The sequence below is a fragment of the Amia ocellicauda genome, chromosome 16, assembly GCF_036373705.1.
Source record: "Amia ocellicauda isolate fAmiCal2 chromosome 16, fAmiCal2.hap1, whole genome shotgun sequence".
Classification (NCBI taxonomy): Eukaryota; Metazoa; Chordata; class Actinopteri; order Amiiformes; family Amiidae; genus Amia; species Amia ocellicauda.
Window position 1 is genome coordinate 15,305,552 of NC_089865.1, and position 14,827 is coordinate 15,320,378.

The 14,827-nt window shown below is 35.5% G+C and overlaps 1 protein-coding gene across 1 annotated transcript; it reads left to right on the top strand.

Annotated features, from left to right (window-relative positions):
- Positions 1 to 7,737: 7,737 nt before the first annotated feature.
- Positions 7,738 to 13,051, top strand: zswim2 (zinc finger, SWIM-type containing 2). The gene is made up of 10 exons (XM_066688526.1): positions 7,738 to 7,774; positions 8,246 to 8,411; positions 8,962 to 9,038; positions 9,217 to 9,257; positions 9,632 to 9,851; positions 10,194 to 10,445; positions 11,203 to 11,287; positions 11,531 to 11,656; positions 11,846 to 12,091; positions 12,254 to 13,051. The coding sequence occupies exons 2-10, from the start codon at positions 8,265 to 8,267 to the stop codon at positions 13,049 to 13,051; spliced, it is 1,992 nt and encodes a 663-aa protein (XP_066544623.1). The 5' UTR covers positions 7,738 to 7,774; positions 8,246 to 8,264.
- Positions 13,052 to 14,827: the final 1,776 nt, after the last annotated feature.

The window sequence follows — 14,827 nt, forward strand, 5'->3', positions numbered from 1 at the left end:
TCCATTCTGTTTATTTTGGTTGTATTTGTTTGTTCTGCAGGAGGGAGACCTGAAGGAGGGAGCTTTGATAAAAATGTGCACTAGGAGAGAGTCACGAACGCACAGAAAAACAGCCCCCTCTGCTTTGACCCTCTGTTCACGCCAAAGAACAGATAAACAATTCCTTCCAGAAAAATGTCTTGAGGAAGTGAAAAGCTTAGTTCTCCTTTAGATCCAATTTTCATTTCTCTTTAAACAACTAAAGGGCCAAGAAATTGCTCATCAAAGATTGTTAAAAAGGAATACAGGTTTTCATTTAACACCCACATAAAATGGTTAAGAAAATCAGAGACATTAGGCTTTTGAAAGGTTCAGAGTCATATGCTCCAAGACTCTCCATCTATATATAGAAAGGGAAATGATTAATGTGTATCTTTAAATAATTCATGTAAATACACATACTCTTACCAAAAACACATATATAATAATATCTAAACAATATCAGCATTAAAAATAATAGGCAAAAAAAGGCCACCAGATGACACTTAAATAGCAAATCCACTTCTAGCATTCTGTAATTTAATTTGGCAATCGAGCCAATTATTTCTCCAGTCAGAAGAAATGTTATGATAGATTTTGACACACTTTCCATATTACAGGAACATTTCCCTCCACCCCATTACCATTGATCCTTCCAAAATGAAGATCACAAATCCAGCTTCCAATTTGTTCAAAAGACTACATTATTGAAGTGCTTTGCAGACCATTTGATTGAAAGGAAAAGCGTCATGCATGCTTGATTTCTCACCACTAATTAATCTAAGCAACAAACTGTGACTGTTTTTTCTAACACAAATGTGAGGGAGAAATCAGAAACAATATTTTCTGTATTCCTACTGTTACAGGAAATTATATCATGTTTGTTTTATAGTGAAAGTATAAACTTATTATAGGTTTTGAATTGTTTTATGTAACTATCTCATACAGTCTCGTTTACCTGACAAGGTCATTATTCATATATGGATTTCATTAATCAATAAATCAGTTTCTGTAAATATGTTTGGGATCAATAATGCTGTTCTCACACAGCTTTATGAATTTTAATGAGTTTAATAGAATTTCACATATCCTACAGTCGTTCTTCTACAGAGGGTTGTACCTGCATTATCTGTTTTATGCTGAAGTAGATTAAAATGTTGTTAAGACTCTCACAAAGAAAGCTCAGATGTCCTTCATTGGTGTCTAATTAATGCTTAGGAGGAGTTTGACTAGACTTGAACATGTGTAGAAGAGTGCTGATATAAGATTTAATTATTAAATGAAGGGTTACTAGAAGCACTATTATATTTTATTGTGCATGGTAACAGAATCTTAATTTGTTTTATTTAATTTGTCACTTGTTTAACATGTTTTAATTAATGTTCCTTTTTGTAAGGAATTATCTTTTATAGTGTCTAAAAGAAGTTCTACAAAGTACTGTGGAAATGTCAGCACAGAATTCCATTGTTCTTCAATTACATTTAATCTATGTTAAATATATATCTAGAATTCTTTGGCATCTCAAGGTACATTCCAAATACTTTAGACTGAAGATATACAAATTCATTCTGAGTTTAATTCATTAAGGACATTGCTTTTACTGCTCTATTATTTATTAAGATGTCCCTAATTGATATGACCTGTTTGGCTGCCAGCATATCTTGTTTTGTAGTTTCACAGCTGAATGACCTAAGGTAAAGTGAGTAGCTCGGTGGCAAACAGTAAAACTATTGTAGTCGTGACCTGATATTTGAAACCATATTCTACAGTTTCTCTCTCTGCTGCTGTTTCAAGACAAAAGTATTTTTTGATTGCCTATAAACCTAACAACATACACTCGTCAGCCATTTCAGGAGCCAGAGGTCTGGGAAAGAATCATTAAAATGCTATATTTCACTGGGGCCTGTTTCAATCCCAAGATTCCTAAATTCTCTTACTTAGCAAATTATTCTGCGGTTTATTTTAATACTGAACATCCTTTCACCTCAAGCGAGTCATACAAAAGCATTAAATTATTAATAAGGCAATTGTGAATACATATGCTCAAGTGACTTAAAATAAATTAATACAACTGGTGGAAAACACTGCAAAATAACATCACTTTTCTTTGTATTTCATGTAGTAGTAGCAAAGGCCAGCTTTTGTTCATGGCAAGTCAGAAGTCTAATTCAGATTGCAGTGCACTGTAGGTATAGCTCTGCTCGGTATGCATCCCTGAGAAAGAGCATTCAGCCTCCTGCTTAGAATCCATATTGAGACCAAACTGCTCTGAAGACAGTAGTAGTCATGGGTCTTAATTTCTACTACGGTTAGGTACTACAATAAAGAGTGGTATTGGAAATTCTCAAAGTTCAATGTAATTGTTTGTATGAATTTATTGAAGCTGTTTATTTGACAGATTTTAAACCTTTTTTCTTACACTGTTTCATGAATTGTGCAAGATGTTATGTATGTCTGATAGCAGTATTTGATTTTAGCAGTGTTCATCCTGAACATCAAACTTCCTAGTATGCAGTTAGCTTTAAAAAAATAATATAAAATAAATACTTGTGATGTAAAAAGTACAGACATATGTAAACTAGTACTGCTGATGAAAACATAAGCATTCTGGGTAACAAATGCTCTACTCTTCAAACAGAATAGTGTCTGTAAACTGAGCCATTTGCCTGCTGCAAACTGAAAAATGAAAACTGTCATTCAGTAAGACATACAGCACTAGTGTAGGACCAGGATGACAGAAGTGATAGGGAAGCAGGGAGAGGAATCCTAATGAATGGTAAAAGGGCAATGAACTGCAGCAATTGCAGATTGGAGAGCTGCATGAAAGTGCCAAATAAACTAGATGAAAAGGCTAATTCCAAGAAGTCTCTGTGGGGGACTACTAAGACCACCACCCAGCAACATACATACATGGCTCATGAATTCATAATGATGGTCACATCTATTCTTATACACACAAACATGAATGAGACATTTATTCAGTAATCCAGCACTCACTCTCCCAAGAATCCTTATCCATAGAAATGCAAAGGGTAACATCAGACTTATGTAGAGAGAGCTCAGTATTACAGTTATGTTTTTAAGTAGGCAAAACGATCTGATGAAATATTTATTTACTTTATTCTCCATGTTGTCTATCGGTTGCTTTTAACTTTTCTTTTATCTCCACATTTTCTCCACACTCCACACAAGTAATCGCTAGCACAACTGGAGGAGTAAAGCATGTTCTACAGCAGAGTCAACCTATTTGAAAAAGTGACTTATCTTAGTCCAGTAAAAACATCTTTGCACAACAGTGTGTTTTATTTATACAGCAATTAACAGAGAAAGAGGGGGCTTTAATGTCTTTGTAGCTCTGAAATGTACGGAATATGAAAAAAGATGTGCCTCCTGAAGCCGCACACTGATACTTGAAAGAGTTTAAAAAACATCTATTTGTACATTTTGGTGGGCTGTTTTATTTTTTCTTTCTTGCAGTTATTGTCTTTGTTTATTCAATTTAGATTTACAAACTGTAATGTAATATTGTATAAGAATGTTAATGGGCTGTAAATGAAAATACAGGGTTGGCTTTCAGAGTCTCTTAAAGTAAAAATGTACTTATTCTGCTTTCATTTCCTGAAAAAGGTAAAAGAAACAGTCATGCTGTAGGAAATCATAACATAATCACATTTAAAACAAGAGCAACTGCAATTTGTGATTATATGCAGGCATTGTATTGATTCTGCTATAATGCTATAATTCACACAGGCATTACATTGATAATGTAATACAATAGAAATCACTATTCCAGTTTTTTTTCATGGTTTTGTATTATTCAAGATATCCATTAAATAAATATATAATGCTATGAAGACAGTGTATTATCACCAGTGGTTAAGCACATGTGGTAAGCAATACATGTAATAAGAGAGAAACATTTTCCTTTATCAGGGTACACAAAATTCTGAAACCTTGTGTAACTCATCTGATATCGCTTATTGCTGCTTTTCAGAAGTTGATATTTGCTTTCAACTTTTATAATGCTGTTTGGATTTTACTTTACATAAAACTAATGAGAATGTATTTAAGACCAAGACAATCACACACTTTTTTTTAAGGCAGCTGCTGATTTTGAAATTGGTGTGTTTTCTATGAGACAAACATCCCCTGCTTGTTTGTGTGGCATTGTAATATCTGGGATAAGACATTGTGAGGGGAAGAGAAAGTAAGCACAGTAAGCAAAGGATTCGTTTGTTTAAGCTGTGAAAAACAGGTCTAGTGAAGTTTAATGTGAAGTATACAGGATGCATTTTGTGTAGCTGGTGGTTTTTTGTAATTATACATAATTACCTATGGCTGTCTGTTTCACTAGTGGCTCCAGCAAGTGATTTCAACCTTGTTATCAACATCTCCCCACACTGATTGCTTCGGACACGTGAAACTGGGGATATCAGTTAAGATTGCAGAGGATGATGCCCTGAAAGAAAATGACAATAAAGTCATTTTGGCTCTAAGAAAGAAACAAACAAAAAAACTGTGAAGCGATGTAGCTCCTTTCAACATCAACAGTCTTGGTCTAAATCATTTTTAAATTTCAAGCAATGCAGCTGAATTGCACACTCGATGGACTCCAGTTACTCTGCTGGCAAAAGATAAAGACAACTTGACCCTTTTGTGTACACTTCATGCTCCACATGTTTATGACCTCCCACAGTAAGGGCCTAATATGAAACAGCAGAAAGCAAAACACTAGCCAGAACACAATCTCTAAATTACCACAGCTGGAAAAAAGGTTCTGTCAACAGCTAAGGCTATGAATTAACTCTCTGGGTGATATATATCGGTAACATTGTATTTTTACACCCAAACAAAAAGCAAAGTTTCTACTCTCACACTTTCCCTGTTTAAGGATTGGTTCATAAACCCGAGCTGCGGTGAAGCTGGTGGCCAGGGAAAGCTGGCACCCAAGGCTGCAGCAGTCAGGGCACTGGATGTCACACGTTTAAAAGCATGCATTTCAATTACTCCCATCCCACCACAGGGACCTGAAAGCCAGCCGAATCAATATCAACACGCTGCATATTTATCACAGCTAATATCACCCGGAGGGGCTGAGACTCACAGCCTCCCAGTACTGATCTCTCCTAAACTGCAGCATCACACTTTTAATATTATGCACAGCACTCCTAAAAATGCTGATTCCTGCCTCCGACATCTGCTCTTCAAGTGGACAAAACATTGTGGGAAATCCATTGCGTTGTTTCCCTCTCATGAAAAATGAATGAATGAATGAATTAAATAACAAAGCCAATCATGTTTGTTTCCAGATAAATTAAAATGTCAAGGCAAATGTGGTTTGGTTGTTATCACTATAGCAACAGCAACCACATGCTAAATAGCAGCCTGTAGGTTTAATTTGAAGAATATTGTGTACATTAGGGTGGAGAGGCTATGCATTGTTATAATCTGCAGCATTTATGTACATTAATGTTCCTAAACAGAGCCCACAAATGAAATTCCTAAACAGCTATTGTACATCTTTAGAAAATCCCTTCATTAATGTGACTGTGGAAGAAGCTATTAAATTATGGAGTCTATATCTCCTACCACACAAAGATAGTTTTTATTAATGCGAAAACTACAGAGCACGTTGGTGCCATAACCAGATTCAAGTTAATCAAAATATCGCCGAGCATCCCACTCATATCAGGAATCATAACTTATCCCAGACACATTATAAAACACCAGTCGTACATCGACTCATCCATCTCAATGACTTTCATCAATCTATTTCTGGCCTGCCCCACAGCCTACCACATTTTAATAAATGATGTTTGCCTAATCGCTTAATCATCTTGTTCCTTTGTGGTTTTGCATTGTAACAAAAGCTATAATTAATAAGTGTGCTGAATGAATTATATATATTTTTCATCTCTCCAATGCAAAACTCAAGTAGAATCCTTATGACCATTTTTTATTTATAGTGTTTAACAGGGCCATTTTTAAACAACGCCCTCCCCCTAGTGGCCAATTGGGTTTTGGCGTTTTTGGGGGGATTTTAATTCTCATCTTAATTTAATTTCATAATTCTATAAGTGCAAATAATACAATTGGCAGTAAATCCCCTCTATCTTATTTAAAGCAAACCTGCAGATTTTTGTAAATATATGGAGCATCAGAATGTGTACAGTGCATTGTTATAATGTGTTTCATTTGTTTCATTTTGTTATTTTCATATTTTTCAAAGGAGTTCTGCATGGAGTGGAAATGGAGTACATTTTACTTTTTAAACTACCTCCCACTTCAATCTTACATTGTTTGGTATGGTATCTTGGGAATACTTGGGGATAGTTTCCCATCAGCACTTTTGCACGAAAGTAACATACACAGCAGAAAATATTTTTTATATTTTATTTTGCATCCACCCTGAAAAACTAAAAACTACTAGGCCTAGCTGCATACTCACTTAGGACTGTATTTCATTCAGGACACATAATTTACACATGACTACTGGCAATTACAAATACAATTAATATTCTTATCGTAAGAAGTCCCTAATTTGAGTATCAGATTTAAACTGAATATTTGATCTGATTTTAATTCAGTGTCTGTTAATTCAGTTCTGAGATCGTGTGCTCTCATGCATTGCAAAAGTTGTTTAAACTTACCAAATAGGCCAATATTTCCATAGTTGAAATAGCCTATCTATATTTAAAAATGCAAATGTTGCACTGTGCATACTTATGTCTACACAGAATATGACTTTAAAATATGATATTTTCAAACATAACTAAAAATACGAATGACAACATTTTATTTCAAATATGAACACTTTGGGGCAATAAAACAATCAAACGCCCACACTGTTAGATTTGCTGAGTTTCTGATTGTTTTTTAATCCTGCAGGAATCAAGATACGGATTGAACTCCTGTGGGATAATGTGGTCAAAACCCTTGTGGATTTGTAAAGGATTTTTTTTTTCACATACTTGTGAAAATTATCTGTCCTTTGTGATTCCTAGAAATTATGGACAGCAACATAATGCACAATATAAATAAATACACAGTCTTGGACCTTGATAATCTTTATTCAGCAATGTGGCTCAAAAACAACAACAATCAAGAACAATATTCAACACACACCATTTTATTTATTTTTTAATTATTTTGTACACATCCAGTCAATACATCTAATTTGTCACATATTTTCACAATAATTAAATGAATCCCTTGTATCCAGTCAATGTACATAACAGTATTATAAATCTAAATTATGCATGTTTATTTGTTTTTTGATTCACAATGATACATCTATATAAAATTAAGAGACCACTTAACATTGATTTCTGAACTTGGAGTGATCTCTTAATTTTATCCAGAGCTGTATATATATATATGGCTCCAGGACCAGGGTTGAGAACCATTCAGTTAAAAGAAGCAATTTGATCAACGTGTGCATAATTACTGTCTGGGGGTTTAGCATGGCATATCTGTTTTTCTTTCTACATACTTATCATTTACATTTAAGAGTGTGTTCTAAGGTTCATTTGCAAAATTGCTGTCAGACTTAAAACGGAATGATGAAAATGTCAAGAATGTTGCAATATCAAAAGTATCCCCGTTATGAGGATGATGATGATGATGATGATGATGATGATGATGATGATGATAATGAGGAGAAACACGTGTTTGACTGAAAGCTTGTCTGTAATGTCACTGGCACCATGGTAACTGCAAACAAACGTTGCGCCTTAGTTGCGGACGGGACCACTGCGTAAGTAGCGTGCAAACACAGGGGGCAGATTATGGTGAAAATAATGACATAAAATGCTGATCATAAGCTTTCTATAAGGTGGAGTTGATTCTGGTGGTCCCTAAATATTGCGTTTAATGCCTGTGTTGTTCTGTTTCTGTAATTGCTACGTTGCACACGCAGGGCATGTTCAGACTAATGGTGCAGCCACTGCCGCTTCAAAGGAATCAGCATACCGGTGCTGGACCTGCGCTACTTGAGTCTAAATTGCTTTTGATCATTGCTAAAAAAGGGATTCAGTGCACAGCTGTAGCTTGTTTCATCATCTTTCATGTATTATTCTCCTTCTCCTTCTTCTTATAACTAACAGTCACTTAATTCAACAAACCTACTGAGGTAATGAATGGATTTGTGTTATAGAAACAGGGATAGCAGAGCATAGGGCACACTGTTTTAATTGTGGGGTTTTGTTTCACTCCCTTTTCCTGCCAGAGGAAGACCTGTGTTGATCATGATCCGAAACAGCAGCAGAAAGTGCCTGAATGATCTGGTTAGCTGGCATCAAGACCAGGCTTTAAACACAACCATACTTATACTGCGAGAGTCTGGGCCAACTGGATTCCTTCTGAAGGAGGAGGGCGAGTCCAAGAGTTTTAAAGTAAAAAATAAATCCATGGAGACCATTTCTTATTTATATTGGTTTTATTAGTCCTCGTGTGACCTCCTCTCTGGATGTGTAATGGCACATAGTTAGCCTGTAAACCGATGTGGAGATTTCTCTGGTTACCCATAACCACCCAAAACACAGGGTTACATAATCTACTTCATCGTGGGCATTTCAGTTCATTCCTAACTTTTCATAACTGTATCAGTAATGTTGAATTAAAGTTAGCATTGCCTTCCTACTCACTGAACAAGTCTGCACATTTGCACCCTAGTTTTTGAAGAATAAATTAAAACCATGACACTGAGATATTATCATCAGTGGAATTACTGTGAACTGTAGACTCAATTTGCAAGCAGCTTAGTTCTTCTGTATTATTGACCCCCTGTAAATGCATTTTGTGACTTTGTGTTTGAGTTCACCATGTTTTTGATAAATATTTGTTCACACTTACTTGAGCCTGAAAAATGTCATGCACCACATATTTCTTGCAGAGGGTGCAGTATTGTGTGAGTAGTTTCAGACTAATTTTCTACTTTCAAAGGTATACTTAGGAGACCCTCACACTTGTACCTGCCCTGCATTTCTAAAAGAAAAAGACCTCTGCAGACATATATGTTGGTAAGAGAAAATAATCCTTGACTCACCATATTTAATGCTTAAAGCTAATCTTTGTCACACAGATTGATCAACACGAAGTTTTTCATTTATTTATTGTATTTGTTTATCAGCTTCATTTTGTGGTTGTTTGTTCATTTATTGACAATACTAATGACATGGTTTTTATTGCTTCTCTAAGGGTTTTATTAAGGAAATTCAGACTGCCTCGAGATCATGAATGTAAGTGTTTTAGGTTCAATATAGAACCTACTATTGCTTCTTTGTCCTTTTCAAATAACCTTAATGTGTAAATGTTATTATTAATATTATTAATAATAATCATCATATTTTTTTATAATAAATTATTACTATAATAAATGCTACTTTTAAAAAGTTTTGACAAAAGAAGATGCAAATACTCAGTAAGCTAATTCAGCTTATTCAGTTATTCAGCTGTTTTAATTAATTTGTTTGAAGTTTTTTTTCCACTCTTTTTTTCTCTTTTTTGGGACACACAAAGGTATGTCCTAATTATATTGGTACTGTATATTATGAGCTAAGATAGAGAGCTAGGAAAATGTTGTACAACGATATTTGTTTCTACTTTGTGTCAGACTGCTTTCAGCTAGGTTTGGTGGAAAGACAGATCACCTATATACTTCAGGGACAACACAGAGTACAGACTCCTCGACCAACTGACAGCTCTTCAGAGCTGAAGCAACACACAGGTGTGGAAGATGGATGTGTAAGGCAAAAGGAGATTGATGCTGAAGATGTGTGTCCCATTTGCCAGGAAGAGCTGTTGAAGAAAAGACTGCCTGTTTCATACTGCAGGTCAAACGACTGACAATTATTTCTGCTTAATGGATAGCTTTGTTACAAGAACACATGGATTTCAAGATGGAAGCGATTTAGCAAAGTTTGGCATTTTACACATAGTGGCTCCACCTTGTGCCAGAGTTAATTAGCATTTATTTCTTTCATGTTTGACTTTATGCATTCTCTGTGTTTAGAAACTCACACCACATATCTGATCTCAGTCCTGGGGAATTCAAATTTCCACTCAGCATTAGTATGTAGTTGAGTTTGGTGTTTAAGCACATCCATCAGGAATAAAGTATCTATGATAAACTAAGAGAAAATAACCATGTTTAACAGTCTGTGTTCCCTTTACAGGTATGGGTGTGGCAATAGTGTTCACATCTCCTGCATGAAAATCTGGGCTGACCACCAGACCAGGTCTGAGACAGATACCATGGTAAAGTGCCCCCTCTGTAGGGAGGACTTTTCCTCCATGAAGTTTCTGCTGGAGCAAGTGAAGAATGCCGCCACTCTTGTAACAGCAGCAGAACGACAGCGGCTGGACAGACATCTGGGAATCGCTTGCAACGGCTGCATGGTCTGTCCCATCAGCGGCAAGTGTTTGAAGTACGTATGAGTCAGCGTGTGCTTTGCTTAATAACTGCCTTTTTGTTCAACAAATGAAAGATTTCCATATAAACCAAATACCAGTTTTCTCTGTAATGATTCCTCCTGAAAAGACCAGACTGCCCTCCTCAGATTTCTGCTTTTCTTTTAAGTCTGTTAGTCTTCAATGTTTTATTTTGCTGATTAGACTGAATATCTGTTCACTATTTGTTTACTATCTTGATGTAACAGTATATATGTCACTAGCCATTAGGATAGTGTTTTACAGTTACTATATATTGTATCTTTTCAAAGCTTGTTAAGTTAGATCCTCCAGAAAATGCTACATAACAAATAATAATCTTCCTGACAAATATTACCACAAGATGGCAGTAAACCACTGTATAAACAGGGCCTAATTGCAGCAGGATGTCTAACTGGCCAAGAAACTAAACAAACAAAACTATTGCTTAGATACATTAGCCTCCATATAGTCACACTTAATGAAGTTTACACAAAGTTGAATTAGCAACACAATCGAGGTCTTCGCTTGCACAGGTGTACACGTATGTTTCTATAAACAAAAATTGTATAAGCATTTAAGAATTGTATGACTATCAATACTGTATGGATTGTATTGCATTGTCAAAAATAGTTACGTCTCTGTAGGTCTCTATCTATAGTGTCTCTTTTCCAGTAAACTCTAGTAATCGTCTTAGGCAACTGCCGAGCTTGTGGTACCACAGACCAAGTGTTTTGTTTATCTTTGTCTGTGCAGATGTACAGTTTGTAGTGATTACCATCTGTGTGAGGAATGTTTCAGAAAGCAGGGCCACCCATCGCATGTTTTCGTTTTCCGTCTGGTGAGCATATTCTCCACCTCTTTTTCCCTATATATGTTAATAAGCCTTGACCAGGCTGAAGAATGATCACTCGCATAAGAGACCATGCAAATTAAATTTGTGACTTCCTAATTGGACATACCATAACCATATCATGTTAAGCAAACCCCCTGCTATTGTATAAGGCCTCATTGATTTTTTTTCTTTTGATAATTTTTTCTTTGAAATATCTTTAAAGCTTTGCATGTTTTTTCTTGTATCCAGAAGAGGACACTGCGGTGGCGATTGTTGGATCAGGCAGCAGTCTGTGGTCAGCCTCCAAGTGAAGCATTAGGGGATAAGTCAATGGTATCAGATTTTGAATCGATGAAGAAACAAGACAGGCAAGAATAGAAATACTTTAACACACTTCCATGTCATTTGAATTTTTCTTTGTAATTTTCACTCCAGTCGCACACATAATAATAACAATATCCTTGTTTTGTAGACAATAGTGGTTTTGATATGATTTTAAAAAGCCCTCAAAGTCTTTCATGCTTTATGATGTATTTTCTTTTTCTTTCAGTTACTCAGTTATAGTTCTGCAAATACTACACTTTAAAACGCATATATGTTCAAAGGAATGATGCAGCAATTCTTATTTCTATTTCTATGAGCAGTTTTACTATGAAGTCTGAAAAGGTCCCTGAACATATTGTGAAAAGTCTGCCACTGCTGAAAGTGCGAGCAAGCAGCAAACTGATGGAGCCGGGCCAACAGTGCAGACTTTGTCTGAAGATATTTAGCTTGGGCCAGTATGTAAGAGAGCTGCCTTGCCACCATAAGGTAACAATACAAACATTTGCTCCAGTTTAGCATACATGCTGGGATGTAAATTTATTTTTACTTGAATTTTAATTTAATACAGGAAAGTATTCAAAATTGTAATGAAAATGTACCTCTTTAAGGGTGAACACCTGTAAACTGTTCTATTCTTCTACTCTACAGTTCCATCTGAATTGCATTGACAAGTGGTTTTCCCATGGGAGTAACTCCTGTCCATTGGATGGACAGGTGATCTACAACACCTTGACATGGAGCAAAGTGCCAAGTAAAGACAAACTGACAGTGACCTTACCTTCAAAGACTCAGTCAAAAATGATGGTCAAACCTCAAGAGGAACTGTTTGTCCCAGGCATAGGGCTGTCAGTTAGGCCAACAAGTAGCAGTGAGGCTTCTAACCCAGTCGGTGCTGAAGGGAGTACGAGTACATCACCTGTCATTACCTCGAAGGACATGATTCTGAATGGTTTTCAGTGTCTTCATTTAAACCAAAGTCCCACTGATGGACATGGGATTGGTAATATCTCACATCAAAAACAGCCACCCAAACCAAAATTGAGACACCTCCGTGGCAAAACATGTCATTCCTCCGAACACAGAAAGAGTGAGGAAAGCAGAACAGTTGTGTCTGCAAATACAATCACAAGGTCCTCTTTTCGAACTCCAGGATTACAGTATAAGGAAAGCTCGCCAAATACTGAAAGCCTTGAGCCATCTACTGAAAACAGAGGATCTGATAAAACCCATGCAGATTTGTTTGTTGGGCTAAACGTGGTTTACTGGGACAGTGCTGTACAGCGCAGAGAAAGCAGTCATCCAGGAAGAAACCAGACACAAAGGAGACCGAACTACAGAAGAGCCAAAAATAACAATGAATTGTCCTCAGATGTAGATCCAGCCCTGAAAATGCAGGGAATCCCAATAAACATCCCCATTCAACAAAATACCACTCAGTATGAATGAAGTATTTACAATTATTATTATAATTTGTATTATTGGCATTAAGATTATACAAATGTAGATTAAGACTTTTAATGTGGACTTTCCTGTGTAATGATGTAATCAATAAAGAATCAAGGTACATGGAGCTTTGCCTGAAAGATAGGTCTTAAATTGACATCCATTGCAAAATGTGTATCTTGCATTATTCATACCAATATCATACAATAAAAATATCAAAACAGAAATGTATTTTAATTATGCCAAAAAAGCACTTCTAGTTTGTATATATATTGATTAACTTAAATACAATTAATTTAAATGCCTTTGCACTATAGAAAAGCCATATATAACACAATTGAATAAAAGTTATTTAATGAACTGGTCTTTCACAAAGAGGATCACTTCCTCGGCTGCCTTGATACTTCTTGTGTAATCCAGGATCTTCCTCATCTTTTCCAGTTCGGTGCTCTGATATTTTTAACTGCTTCAGCAGAAAAGCCTCTGACGTTTATCTGGTCAATTACAGGATCCACATTTGTTACTTTATGGACTAATTTCATATGTTCTTCAGGAAATTCTTCTTATCTTAAAAATTGAGAAAACAAACAAAAAAAGCAGATTTATTACTCCTAAACATGTACAGTAATAGAAACAACACAGTCATCAGTCAAAGCTCAATAATACATTTTGACAGCCTCTCAGCAGGTCAAGTTTGCTGGTTGAAACATAAGGCTATTTTAGCAAAATCTAAATTACCTTAAAATCTTCATAGCAATCAAGACATACATTTAAAAAGACACTAACACTAACTCACTAACTATAACAAAATAAAACAAAAAATAGGAACTATGAAGTGAAAAACTGTTATATGTCATATGTTTGTTTAAAATAACTGAATGTAATGCAATGGTGAATTAATTATGAGTGTGCAAATCTTGATGAAAGCAATAAAGAAAAAAAACCTTCAACTGAGGCAGCTGCTGCTTTTTTCACATTTTTTGAGGGATCTGAAAGAGACATCATGTTTAAGTTACTTTCTTTAGTTTAAGTTCTTTAAATTACAAAGCCTTAACTAAATTAGTCCATGTTTGACCAATTAAATTAAACAGTAAAAACAAATTAGTAAGATTTAAAATTATACTACAAAACCTTTAAATTGAAGACAATGAGTTTTGCTTTTGTCTTGGAAAATACTTTGTACACAATAATTCCACTGCAACCGAAGTTACTGAATTACCTGGTTGTGCAGCAGCCTGTGACTGTTTTATACTTATTTTAAATCCAGCTACGTTTGAATGTTGCATAATGGGAGTAACTACATTACTTCCACTACATGACACTATGTTTGAGCAAATTCCAGGCTTGCCATTGGAGGAAGGTTCAGCAGCAACAGCAGCTAAATGCAAAAGAGAAATACTCATGTGTAAAATCATGAATAACACATGCATTTATCATTAAGGTTTAGTCCCATCATCTGTTTAATGCTTCATAATCAACAAACCTACTTTGAAAATAACACCTAATATAAAGTATTAATTACCTTGCATGGCAGATACTGTGAAAACATCAACTGAAACTTAAAAGTGTGTCTTATTGTGTACCGTATAGTGCAACACTGGAGTGCATAGACACACTGGGACACATTCATGTATGAAGACTATACAAAATTCAGCCCTCCAGCATTGGGATTTGATTAATGAAATGAAATGAAAATGAGCTGCACACAGTTTACACATCTCTAGCAATAAGGGTAGAGGAATTATTTGTTTAAATATCTAGATGGCAGATAGGAAAAAC

Bases quoted from the DNA above. Each gene is read 5' to 3' on its own strand.
- zswim2 (XM_066688526.1), top strand. From the start codon at position 8,265: ATGATCCGAAACAGCAGCAGAAAGTGCCTGAATGATCTGGTTAGCTGG. The intron at 9,852-10,193 runs GTCAAACGACTG...TTCCCTTTACAG, and splicing joins CTGCCTGTTTCATACTGCAG to GTATGGGTGTGGCAATAGTG. The intron at 10,446-11,202 runs GTACGTATGAGT...TTGTCTGTGCAG, and splicing joins ATCAGCGGCAAGTGTTTGAA to ATGTACAGTTTGTAGTGATT.